The following is a 13,369-nucleotide window of genomic DNA, read 5'->3' on the forward strand; positions in this document are numbered from 1 at the left end:
AGCTATCTTAGGGATTAAATTCATAGTTAAACTTCTTTACACTTCAATGGTCCAGCCCACTTAAGGCTGTTTTTGGCCCTCGATATACAATGAGTTTGACATCCTTGATTTAGATTATACAACAAATTATATAGTACCCATTTATAGAGAAAACAATGCTACCTCTGTGTCAGATCTTCATTGATGCTGATTGGCCAAACCAGTGTGCTGCTGCTGATTGAGAGGACACCATGAGGTTTATCATTGGGCTCGATGGTCACCTGCACAGAGTTAGGCGATACCAGCACAGCATCTCCTCTGATCGTGTCCTCCAGCAGGACCAGATGGAAGGACTCTGCAAGTTCTGGGACATTATCATCACTGATGTTGAACAGCAGGCTAGTTTTATAGACAAATGGAGGGAATGTAACTCTTCTGACTGGCTGTAGATCGAAGAAATCCACAGCTGGTGTGGCACTGCCCAGGCCTTCACCACTCACCACCATGTAATCTACAGAAACCTAAAGACAGTAGAGTCCAGATGTTTCATACAAATGTTTTTTGTTTTCTTTACATATAAGTTGTTGATTGTGTGTATATGAGTGCTTTTGCAGTAAAAGACTATGTAAACATGAAAACTAGGTGTAAAGAACACAACCTCAGTGTCAACAGAGCCAATGAGCGGCCCATCCTCAGTCAATCGACCTCTGGTCACATTGAGGGCAATGACTGCTGCAGACTCTGGTACTGCCATGACAGTGTGGGAGAACCGCAGAGGGCTGTCATTACGCAGGATTCTCAGCCAAACACTGCTGGCGTTGGGCTTGAGGAGAGCTCCTCCTGCTACACCAGTTAGTCTTACTGAAAACACTTCATCATCCTCTGGGACCTGGTACACAGAGAAAGCAAAACACGTTCATATACCATTCAAAACTCTAAACATGTATGTAGCAAAAAAGATTAGGAAGAATGCTGTACACTTTATTTTACAGTTAAAATAATTTCAAAACTTCAAACTTTTGCCAGTGCAGTAAAGATTTTTATAGAGACAGATTGCAAGAAATTTAAATGGTCCAGTGTTCAATACCTGGTCATCCCGAATAAGTACACTAAAGTGCACTACAGCCTGGCCTACAGGAATAGTGATGTTTCCACTGTCGGGACTGAGATCCTCACTGGCAGGGTTGGGACCATCAGCGATCTATGAAGACAGGAAGGAGAACAACCCCAGTGATATTCCTACTTTGACAGCCCATGGGCTCAACATGAATGTGAATTTATCCTTACTATGGAACACAAAGCAGTTGCATTATTTATGAAACATAGATGTTGCTATTTGTATCTAAAACATCTAAACTCTTGAATTCACAAGTCTCTTTAAGGCAGAGGGATAAACTTATAAAAGCATCTAACAAGCTACATGCAACACTGATTTGTTAGACACTGTTAGTTCTTGAAGCATAAAAGTCACATAGGTATGCTGATATTATGCACATGATCTCACCTCAAAATTTACAGTCACAGTACCATATGTTCCCTTTTCTCTAATTAGAGTTAAAGGCACGTAACGGTTCCCTCCTCTGGGTTCATCAACTATGATCTCCTCAGTCTGAGATGAAAAGAAAGAAAACATGAAAACAGAACTTTAATCAGCTTACATTCTATTTCATTCATTGATTCAATTAGAATCATCCAAATTAAGAATAAATGAAAATGTAATATTTGCATCAGCAAATAAAATAGGTAATGCATTTCATTTTAACTGAACCCCAATCTGGCAGTGGAAGCGAGCAAAATGTCTCTTTACACATGTAACAAGATAACCAAGAGAACATTTACATTTAATTGAAATTATTGTATTTGATTTTGAGAAATTCATACTCTTTTTTTCTGTATTATATATATACATGTATATATATATATATATATTGTTTTACGTTTTTTTTTAAAGATACTTATTATTTTTATTAGCAAACAAGTAATTTATAAAGTCGCTGTATTTGAACTGCTTAAATCCTTTGGTTTCCATTTTTTTTTAGCAATTCTTCCAGTGAAAGATCACGCTAATGATGTAACTGAATCAAAACAAAGTGAAAAAATTCAGAGAGAAAGTAGTAAAGGAGTCAGACAGAAAGACTACACACTAGGGAACACAGCACACTCTTTCAGGAAATAAATCTTAAGCAACCAGTCTTTCATGTGGTATATCGAAAGACATTTAGGGAAAAATATAAAGAAGAAAAAGAAGAAAATAATCAGTCAAGCCAAAAAGATATTGATTCAAAGCAAACCAAATCATTATTCAGCAAACAAGATTATGTGGTACAGGTCACTTGAGAACTATGAAAAATCTTACTCATTAGTCAAGCTGGTCACTTCAACCATGACTGCCACACAGCAGTGCAGTATGTTACTACTATTAGATCTTTTTTTTATTAACTCGCACCATAAACTGTTAAATTTGTAGATTTCTAACAGGGTTCAAGGAAGATTTTAGGCTGCTTTAAGGACCCCAAGAAAAAGTTTGTAAATTGGTGAACCAGCAAAGACAGGATGAAGGTGGATGGAAAGTTTCTTACTGAGTTGAAGGCAATTATTCCAAAGGCGTTATCATTGGACAGTATGGTGATGGTTGCCTTTTTTGGTGTCCCCAGTGTAACACCATTTGAGGAACTCTGAAAAGTGAGGAGAATAGAAATGATTAGATAAAGCAAAGATTATAGCGTATTTACATTAACACTCCTTTATCTTCCCCCCCTACCAAAGGTAATCCTGATCCTCATGTGGACAGCCAGACCGACTGCCTTATCTACGGGCTACACTACATTCCTGTGTTCCCACCGAGAAGCCCTGGTGAGAGGGCACAAAGACAGGAAGTACTGGTTTCAGACCAGTTGATTTGTCAGGTTAGCTCTCTGCAGGAAACCTTTTTAGGACTTGTAACCTTCTCTCTGATTCAGTGCTAGAACAGAAAGACTTAACATCCCAGCAGGCCTAAAATCACACCATGAGTTAACAGGGCTTACACCTAAGTGTTTACTGATGATCTGCAAGGTTTTATTTTTCCAAGACAGGATTCAAAAGAAAAAAACAACAACACACTTTTACACGGTGCTTCCAGGGTTTCCATTAGTGAGCTTAAATATGTTTTTACAAGACCCAACAGTTCTGACATCCACCAAAACTTCAAAATTCCCTTTACAACTTTCAAACATCTGGATATGCACTCACTGCAGGTATTTTGGAAAATGACCAACTATATTACATTCTTGTCATAGTATTATAAACAGAAACACACATTTCTCCACTAAAGTGTGTGTTAAATATCTTTAAGTTTTCTCAGCCAAACAAAGTGCATTTGAAACTTCTTATCAAAACCACTACACGTTTCAGTCTCCACATGTAAAGGTGAGAGCAAGCAGAACAGCACAAAAACATACTTAAGCCTCTTGCATTCGTCTCTTTATTCAAATGGGGCTTTTTTAGACTCTAACATTCTTTCTGATGCTGAGCCCTTGTAGCAGGTCAGCTCACAGACACCAAATCCACACTTTTCCCAATCCAAGCCACTGAGCATGCCAGGAAACTGCTCACAAACACATACCCACACACACTTATATGGACACACTCATGTAAAGAAAAAAATCACTTTAGAAACTTAGAAAAACAACATCGTTGAAAGTATGGCGCTGTAAATCAACCATGCCAAGTCTTCTATGCCATGATCCGCTATGTGTTTCTGTAATTTTGTGCTAGGCTGCACCTGCTCTGATCTACAACGACTCAACACTGTTTCTGTAAAACAAATCTTTTCCTGTCATAGTCAACCAGCAATGTTTTCTACTGTAACAGATTTTACACACTGAACCGTAAGAGATAATAACTATGGCCCTGATTTACCCTTTATTTTCTTGTGTTTATTCCTTGACACCTTTTGTAGCGCACACTTGTACTCCAGACATAACTCCAGTAAGCTGATAGGCTTGTATTTGGCCAAAGCTTTGTCTCATTGTAGTGTAAACAGAAGGGCTAAAAGTGGTCGCCTCATTTGGTCTTTCACTCTAGTAGCAGGCTAAAAATGGAGTTTTGCTACCGAATGTTAACCAGATGTCACAAAAATGCAGCATCAAATTGAGAACGATTGATGTGAAGAAAGCCGCTCTTGCTGACAGATGTTTAGAATTGTTGCTATTCTCTTAATTTAGACTACAGTGCTCACAATCTGGGGTGTTTCCCCTACAATTGCCTCAGGAGAGGGAGCCAAAAGAAAAAAAACCCACATGGAATAAATTATCAATTAATTAATTAATTAACTTATTTCAGCTTATTTATATACACTCATTGCATTTCACAGCAATGTAAGAATCTCTACTGTGCTTTGCTTCCATTGTTGCGTCTCTACCTTCAGCTTTAGTGTGTGTGTGTGTGTGTGTGTGTGTGTTAGTTTCACTCCCATACACAGAGAAAAGAAAAGGAAGGTAACTTTATGAGACAACTTGTTGTGTTAAGTGCAATAAGAGTAACCCAACAATAATAAATCCATCTAAAATGAAAGTGTATAAAAATTCTTTTAGGATTTGACTGTTTTTGTTTTTTTTTAAAAAGAGAGCCGAGCCGACAGGGAAAAGCGGGATAGTCACCCCCACAACCAGCCAAACCCAGGGGATTCAAAATGACCTTTATCTCTAAGTGAGGGACAGGATGGGCAGGCAACAAGACCAGCCAAAGCCAGCCCATCAATCAAACTTGACAACTAAAGGCTACATGAAACCATGGAGATAGTCTCTAGGCTTAAGTCACCCAGAACTGTGACGGCAATTGGTTTGAAAAAGATTTGTAATTTGTACCATTTAAGATCATTTTCACATCTTTCACAAAATCTGACACTGACGTAGCCATGCTTTTCAAGCCATGTGATCATCTTAGATTAATTAAATAGCACACTGAAGCGCAGTACTGAGGGACGAGAAGAAAGTGACACACACCAACTCGCAGAGAAGCGATGGGCTCTTACCTGTAACATGAGGTTGAACGTAAACGTCTCATCGGCTTCAGGCAAGTCGTCATCTTTCACGGCAATAAAGATGGTCTTACTGGACTCACTGGACAGCAGGAAGGCTGCAGCATTAATGGCTTCAAAGTCCCCAGTGTCAACTCCCTCTAGCTGAATGAAACATGACAACACATTTTAACTAAAGCAACTGCTTTTTTTCAGTTTACATATATTTTTATATTCATGTCAAAGTGTGCCAATAGCATGCTCCAGGCCTGAACTTTTTGCATGTCTCAGTTCAGAAAACAGACATCATGTCCTCTTTGATTTTATTCATTTATACTTGGACTCGCTTGAGCCTGAGTTTCTGGGCTTTTCTATCTATTTCCGTTAGTTGCTGGAAGGAAGTCTGACATTATACAGTATTTTAACCAGCAATTCAGCTCTTGGTATAAAAATTAATGTAACAAGAAATATGGTAAAGATATCAAGAATCACCAAAAAAACCTTAAACTACTCTTCATCGCACCGCCAGTTCGTATTTCCAGACACCAACTGTGAGCAGCTGACACTGGGCTCCATGTAGACGACATAAAGCCAAAATCCATTCATTTCCAACTGAGTTTCTGCTGACACAGTGGGACTTTTATATCATCAACTTTGTTTGTTATAGACAAAACAGTTACTGATTCTCAAGTTCACCTGATGTGAAGGTCAACTTTCCCAGAATAAGGACACTTATATGTTTAACTGTACAGACAGAACAGGCTGAATGATTCAACAGGCTGCAGAATTGTTGAGTAATTTTCACTCACTGCTGTGAACTGTTGTGAATTTCTATATTATTTGTAAGTTCACAGCACCAACAGTTGCTGACCTATGCACATATTAGAAACATATTACAAGACAATAGCTTCATATCCTACCAGAACCAAAGCTGTCACATTGACTGGGTCTCCCACTCTCTCTATGACCAGGCGGACCACAGCTGTACTGCTCTCGTTGACAACAAAGTCAGTCTGCCCCAGGAACCGCAGCGTGGCTGACTCTGACGTAGTGCCAGGGATGGACAGAGCCAGAATCAACCCAGCTAGCAGGAAGGCAGGGAGCATTCCTGCCAGCACATGGAAGAAAATATTGAAAAAAATGCAGCAAATCAGATAAAATATGTGCAGTGAAAGAAATAAGAATTTTACATGCAAAGAAGTTAACAATAATAATAATAATATAATACTTAATAACACACAAACATACTTCAGATTTAGTACATAATGCTGGTATGTTCTCTACAGGACCAAGTCTGAATAAACAATCATCACATCAAAATTTGTCATTAGTAAGAAAGTCAGTCAATCAAAAATCAAATAATCCTTATTCATAGACACTTATGATACAAAAACAACTCTAAAAACAAATACAGGGTTTACAAAAATAAACATATTTTTTACATTAAACATTACTGATGTTAAAATGTAAACATACACACTCATTACAACTGTTATGTGCTATAGGCGATACTGAATAGCCAGATGTTCAGAAGGCCTGCTGGCTTTTATAATGTGGAGCCTGGCAGGCTTTTTGGTCATTGTGGTCTGAATGATTCACAACAGTATCCCATAAGTCCAATGCCTGTTGTCCTCATGTTGTCATAACTGCTAAAGCAGTTACATTTGAGTTTACAGTTCTACACCACATGAATCAAAAGTCATGCCATGCAATCCGTGCAATTCTGCATTACCACCTCTGTCTTCTCTCCCTCTCTCTAATTATTTTGAGACTCCCCTGCTTCCTCCAGTAATCCTCACATCTTAGTTTGTGTCCTCCACACCCCTCTGCTCTCCACTTCTCTCATCTTGTCATGTTTCCTCATCTCTCCTCTCTGTCACCCCCTGCTTAGCTCTCTCACACAGAATAATCCTGAAGCTGGATGGAGCTGCTGAGACAGTTGTCATGGTTAACAAAACAAAACAACACAGCATGACGCGTGGGGCGGAGCCAGCCTAAAGCCAGATTGTGGCCACTCTGTCCTGTCTGTCTCCTCCTTGTTGCCTTTTACCCATCCCATTCATAATCTGCACCACACAGCCTGGCTAACAGTATGAACACGTAAGGTCTTTTAAAAAATACTTGCTCTTAATTACAAGGTTGAAAAAGAACATCAGCAACTAGAGTGGATGAAGTCATGCTGTTTGGGTTCTTTTTTTTCATACACAGAAATCATTTAGGAAAGTTGGGCATTGAAAATACCCCACTTTTCATTTGTTCCATTACTGTTAAATCAATCTGAGTAATTCTCAGTACGGGAGGATGTTTAAATGGAGCCCATCGATCAGTCATTATGTCAACTTCAATGGGAGAAATCACTGTAACAACATTAAAAGTTATCGACTGATGAATACACTCAGAATAAACTGGTGCAAATTTTATGTTGTGACAAATACAACAAATACTGCACGTTTTAAGTGTTTGTGTTTTGTGTCTGTGTATGTGTGTCTGTGTGTGTGCAGGGGGTGTTGCATATGTCACACACATGCCAGGAAGGGAGAGATGGCTGGAAAATCCATCAAAAAGGGATTTAAAGCTGGTGGGTCACAAAGCTGGACAGTGGGAAACAGAGGATACGGCTAAAGGGGAACAGAGGTGAGTGTGTTGCTGGACAAAGAGGGGCCCGGGTTGAATAAATCCTCTTATTTGCCCTGCTCTCGTTCCTGGGGTTGGAAACCAATTGAATCACTGACCGAAAGTTTGAGTAAAACACCATAAACCTTATTGGTTGTATCATCTCACTGAAATTGACTTGTAAGTGTGTGTGTGTGTGTGTGTGTGTGTGTCTGTGTGTGTGTGCAATTGTATCCACTTGCCTGCCTAATTAAGTTATATGAGACAGTAAAGTCACCAAATGTCTAGTTTGGTCTGGCCACAGGTTGTAAACTTTGTAGAAAATCTTCAAAGTGTTATTGTAGAGAATGCAACATACCGTAGTCAGTCTCGGTCTTCCAATGTTATATTGCTTTCAGTTCTCAAATAGTCTGAGATCCCACATCTTTGCTCAAACGTTATGCACCAAAACCTCATTTCCAACCTTCCCAATGATTGCCTCACATTATTTAAACCATCATTTTTGATGGATGTTAGCAAGCATCCAACCCTCTACCCTCCTAGCAACCCCACGTCAAAACAGAGGGCAGCCCTTTCACATCCACTGACCCAGATGCCGCACTTCCTTCAAAGGGCCTAATACAAAGCAGATGCTGTGTGGATGGCACAGGTCTGTTCTATAAGCAGCAGGGCAGTTTTTGTGCTGGCATCACGCATTGTGCCAATTCTGACCCCAGGGGTTTAAGGGGCCCCTAGGATCTGTCTGTCACAGCTAAAGGCGGCATGGAGTGCCTGGCGCAGACCTTTGACATTGATAAGACTGGGAGTCACAGTTCATGTAGAGAGGTGCGCAGAGACACAGTTTCTTTCTTGCAAACACACACACACACACACACACACACACACACACACACACACACACACACACACACACACACACACACACACACACACACACACACACACACACACACACACACACCAGTTTTCATATATTGATGCATTTGGCAGGGCAGCCTAAGTCAGCATGCATCCATAAAGCTAACTGGGTGACAGTCCAGGACACGGGAGAGAAAACACACTGTCCATCACAAATATCTTGGACCCAACTTCTGAAAAGATGATGGCTGAGCTGAGGGCTCTTAAATCTGACAGATAAAGCCACAGAAAGCTCCACAAGTAAAGAGACCGTACAATGTGAACATCCAAATTTGCTTTTATTGACTTACTCCATGATCCTGACTACGGTCTACTCACTTACTTTCCTTCCTACTGCATTACTTTACTTCCTGGAACACAAACTGCGCCTAGTAAATAGGTAGCGCTGCAGTATGTAGTATTTTCTAAATAGTAAAGCACAATTTTGCACTAAAAAGCTAAAGTAAAAAATTAACCTTTGGCCTGGAACAATGCAGAATAATTCTTTTAAAAAAACAATTAAAATTCCTAAACCTGTTGTTCACTGTAATCATTTCTGAGCAGTGCATAATACTTCCAGATTACTTCTACATAAGCAGGCTTTGCCAGGAAAGTATCTTAGTACGTAGACATTGAGCTACAACATTGCTTAGCACTCAAAAGTTAAGCTAAGATCAAAGGCAAATGGAACAACACACATATGCTCTACTGTATACGGGGCATGAGTTCACTATCCAATCACTCAGTAATCGCTCACTTTTTCTTCATTTCTCATCTTTTTCTGTGATACATCTCATAAGTTCATTTTTCATGGAGACAAACTTTGTTTTAGTTATCTCAGTAATGCATACATCATCACCTGGTAGCCAAATAAACACGCTCAAACATAAAAAGCACCATGATGAATCACATCTAGAACATCTGTGATAGGATGTGGTATTCTGGCCCCAACACCTCTCAGCCCTTCTTACAAAAAAAACAAAAAGAAAAACTGGTGGCAACCTGGTGTTAGGAGCCCAGTTCATAAAAAACTGTTACATCGGATCATTTGCAGTCACACACACGCACACATACACACACTGCGTGATCTATTGGATATCCCTATCAGAGGTGCTGAGGCGGTGTCTGGTTGCAGGGCTGCTCCTGGGGTCAGAGCTTGTTGCTGATATCTCTAGAGTTTCTCCTGACAGTGGCCTCAGCGTTGTAATCTTTAACATCAATTATTCATTATAAGCCTAAGACTTTACAGCGGTAGTAAGTGTGACAGTGCAAGATTCACCGTGTGTCAGCTGCAGTAAGTCAGGTGACTGAGTTAAAGAAATAAATGCTGTCAAATGTTATGTCAAATGACTTCTGTTTGCAATGGTTTGTTAGGGCAGTGCGGATTAGTTAGGCTCCAAAATATTCCTTCCCTTGGACCCTACAGGTGCGTGTTCAGGGGGTGGAGGGGTTGAACCAGCAGGCAGCAGTGAGGGTCAGATGGGACATTCTGGAGCTGAAACAGACGGCCAAATTTGGAGGGTGTGTTTGATATCTGACACAAGGTACATGAAGCTTGCAGGCTTTAATTCATGTAGTTTTTCAGTGTTCTTACAGACTCTAATGTTTGACATTGACTGAGTGAAATTTTTCTCTTCTGTTTTCTTTTTTGACTTATCAAAGACAGCATCTGTCAACCCTTTTCGCTACTGGAAGCTTAGTAAAGAAAAAAATCCTAGCCTCCGAAACCACAATCAAGCACTCTGCTTTTCCTCTCATCATTTAGAGGAGACTACTTAGTACTGCAAGTTGTAAAAGTGGAAAGCAATACCCTTACTTCCTTTTTGGTTGAGGATATTGTGGAATAACAGTCTGTAGAGTTTTAATCAAGGGCTTTCCCATGCAGCATCCCTCCCCCGAGGCTTCCCTGAGCCTGAGACGCCCATGGTGACATGGTGAAGGCTATGTGGTTGTATATATATATATGTATATGCCTGCTCACTAAACGCACACATGGATACACACACATACGCTAACACAAAGCTGTCTAGAGCTTTCTTACACAAGGAGGCCTGTGGTAGGATCTCATTCATCAATCTTACAGCTCGGGTTGGTGATCTGGAGTCAGTCTGGCCACAAAAAGAAACTGCTCTGTCATTAACATCAACTAATATAACAGTGTTCCTGGAATGCTTGTGTGTCTGCTCAGTAAAAATTCACACTAAAGACAGACCACGCAAATAGACCAAATAAATGATACTAATCAAGATAAACAGATAAAGTAAACAGCAACACACAGACAGATGGTTTGGCAGAAAAAGAGGCATACGAAAAGAGCTGATATTAAGCCTTTATGTGTACTGCTCTTTATTTATAGCCTGCTAAACCAATCATTCAGTGTTGTAAACACTGGAAAGTGGAAGTGCCCTGTGGACAGATTGAGCAATGTATTATTCAGAGGTTATGAAAAATACGAGCAACTCATAATTTGAGCTTTAATAAGCAGAGTTGGGTTAAAAATGAGCTGCCAAAATTCATATAAGGCTACCACCTTTAACGCAAAATTACACAAACCAAAAACAGAATAAAAAACCTATTAATAATATCACCATTTAATTTATTTCATATACATTACAAGGATATTCCTTTTAATAGAGCAGCTGCTGTAAAATGCTAGTTTGCATTTGTTATGTATTTAGCCCCAAACCATAGAGTCTCCTCTGATCTGTTTATTGGTTTGGTCTCTGTTGGAGTTGTTCTCCACACTAAGTGATGCCACCAGGCCAGTGTGTGTCGGGCCGAATGTCAGAAACCACCCACCGTCCATTCTCAGCCCAGCGTAGCCGCGGCTGTCATTCCCGGTCAACTCACAAGCCCATAATTGCACTTCACATGTACTTTCTGCCTCTGGTATTTTTAGATCAGTGAATGTTCTCGCCATACGGAGAGGTTGGGGTGAGGAAATTAAGAAACTTAATAAGCGAGTAGAGTTAAAACATACATCATTAAATCTAACAAAAACTCGGCATTACTCACTGGGCTTATTTTGGAGGGCTCTACGCAAAAGAAAAAAAAGAATCCTATTTATTTGAAGGGGGAAAAACAGAAAACTTAAAATTAGTCCAACAAGAGTGGAGAAAGTGTTTTTTGTGAAGTGAGGATGGGCTGATTTGCAACAAAATTATGCCATTCCACATTAGAGGACTTAGAAAACTGTTCAATGAATACTTTTCTAAAGAACAAAAATGCATGAGGTCAGCCCTCCAGCTATTGTCAGACGATACTTTTCAAACCCGGCATTTCTCCTTCAGGGGCAAGAGACTGCCAATCAAGTGCATTTTGCTGTGAAAAAGGAAACACAGAGAGGGAGAAATCTCCTGAGGTATTGTCCATATGGCCGTGGTCGGCTGCTCTTAAGTGGAGCCAATGGCATCTTGCGTCCCCAACCAAAAACAAGAGATTTTTCTTCTTCTTAGTGGGAAGGAAAGGATATAGAAAAAAAGGAAAGTGGTTCCAATTGAGTAGGGACCAGTGCGCAAGCAGTTTAGTGGGCTTTCCAGTTTGAGCACTGGCTGACTGATTAGCCTGTATGACAGACAGTGCTGGAGGCAGACAGAAAAACACTTTCAGAGGATTAAACAAGGTTGCGCTCTCCATAGCTTCACAGACCAAAGGGCCAAATTAGAAAGGGTATTACTTCCTTGCATGTAACCGGTTGGGCCTGGATGAAATGCTAATTGCATTTCAAAAGAGTTCACAAAACTGAGAGGCAACCCAGAACGGGGGTGTATTTTCATTGTAGAAGAAGCGGGACTTTACGATTCACTGACCAGCACACAATTTTAAGGAGCAAGGCTTTTGTTCACTCATGCTCCTTTTTGTGTTCTATGTGCATTTCTGACATTGCCACAGTTCTCTATTCTTTTGTTTCTCCCACTTTTTGGCATGCTAGCCTCCTCTCCTGCAGAATCCAAATCTTCCCATTCAGACTCCCTTCTATTCTCCCAGCTCTACTCTATCACTTTTAAATAAGGACACACACACTATACACATCCTTACTACAGTAGGTGTGGGACAGCCCCTTTTTCAGGCTGTTGTAGCCTCTTGAAAACTAAGGGCCAGACGGTGAGGCTGAAGCAAATTCCTGAACGACTCTGGTCAAGAAATTTCATTTATTAGAGAAAAATACCAAAACCAGTAAAAATAAATGGTGATCATGGCTCAAATGAAGCTGTTAATCAACTTTGTTGTGATTCAAAACAACCAACGTGTTATGTAATAGTGAATTTGAGACGGTGCACATGTTCATGTTTGTGGGTCCTGTTCAGTGTCCATACAACAATCGTTTTTTATCGTTTTTTTAACATATACCCAGACAATGAGAGAAAGTGGATGTGCACATCTTTTTACATCTTTTTACATAAATAAACACACCCGCCACATTCTCAGACACGCTTGGATCAGCCTCACAAACATACGAGGAATTCCTCTGACGTGATGAACAGTGGCACAATGAGAGCAGTGAGAGATAAACAAAGAAGGAAAGTTTGTGCAAGTGAAATGTAAAATTATGGGTCTTACACAGAAACTAGGGGGTTAGTGGATAAATAAAGAAAATAAAACTCTATGGAATCACCACACTTGGAGGATGTTCATTCAAAACAAAAAAATATGGACTTCATTAATGAAAAGCAACACTGTGTATCAAGCTGGCACGGATACTGTTTGACAGATTAAGGCGTGCCATGTACCAAATCTATTTTCTATTGACAGAATGAGAAAAGTGTCCAAAATGTGTACATGTGTCTCTCTCTTAGTCTTTTATTTCACATACAAGTCTGCTTGTTTTCCTCAGGCAGTCATTGTTATGTTTCACTGGAATGACACCAGACTAAAGTCCCA

The 13,369-nt window shown here is 40.0% G+C and overlaps 1 protein-coding gene across 1 annotated transcript in view; it reads right to left on the reverse strand.

Moving 5' to 3' along the window:
• Positions 1-13,369, reverse strand: part of adgrv1 (adhesion G protein-coupled receptor V1) — a 108,509-nt gene that overhangs the window by 91,373 nt on the left and 3,767 nt on the right. Inside the window, exons 2-8 of the mRNA XM_039620393.1 lie at positions 5,899-6,086; positions 4,994-5,143; positions 2,559-2,654; positions 1,484-1,588; positions 1,067-1,180; positions 638-868; positions 163-500 (exon numbers count right to left, since the gene is read on the reverse strand). Coding sequence (XP_039476327.1) covers positions 163-500; positions 638-868; positions 1,067-1,180; positions 1,484-1,588; positions 2,559-2,654; positions 4,994-5,143; positions 5,899-6,084 — 1,220 coding nt within the window. The 5' untranslated portion in view covers positions 6,085-6,086. The remainder of the gene's footprint in view (positions 1-162; positions 501-637; positions 869-1,066; positions 1,181-1,483; positions 1,589-2,558; positions 2,655-4,993; positions 5,144-5,898; positions 6,087-13,369) is intronic.

This window comes from Oreochromis aureus, linkage group 12, assembly GCF_013358895.1.
Source record: "Oreochromis aureus strain Israel breed Guangdong linkage group 12, ZZ_aureus, whole genome shotgun sequence".
In the NCBI taxonomy this organism is placed as follows: domain Eukaryota; kingdom Metazoa; phylum Chordata; class Actinopteri; order Cichliformes; family Cichlidae; genus Oreochromis; species Oreochromis aureus.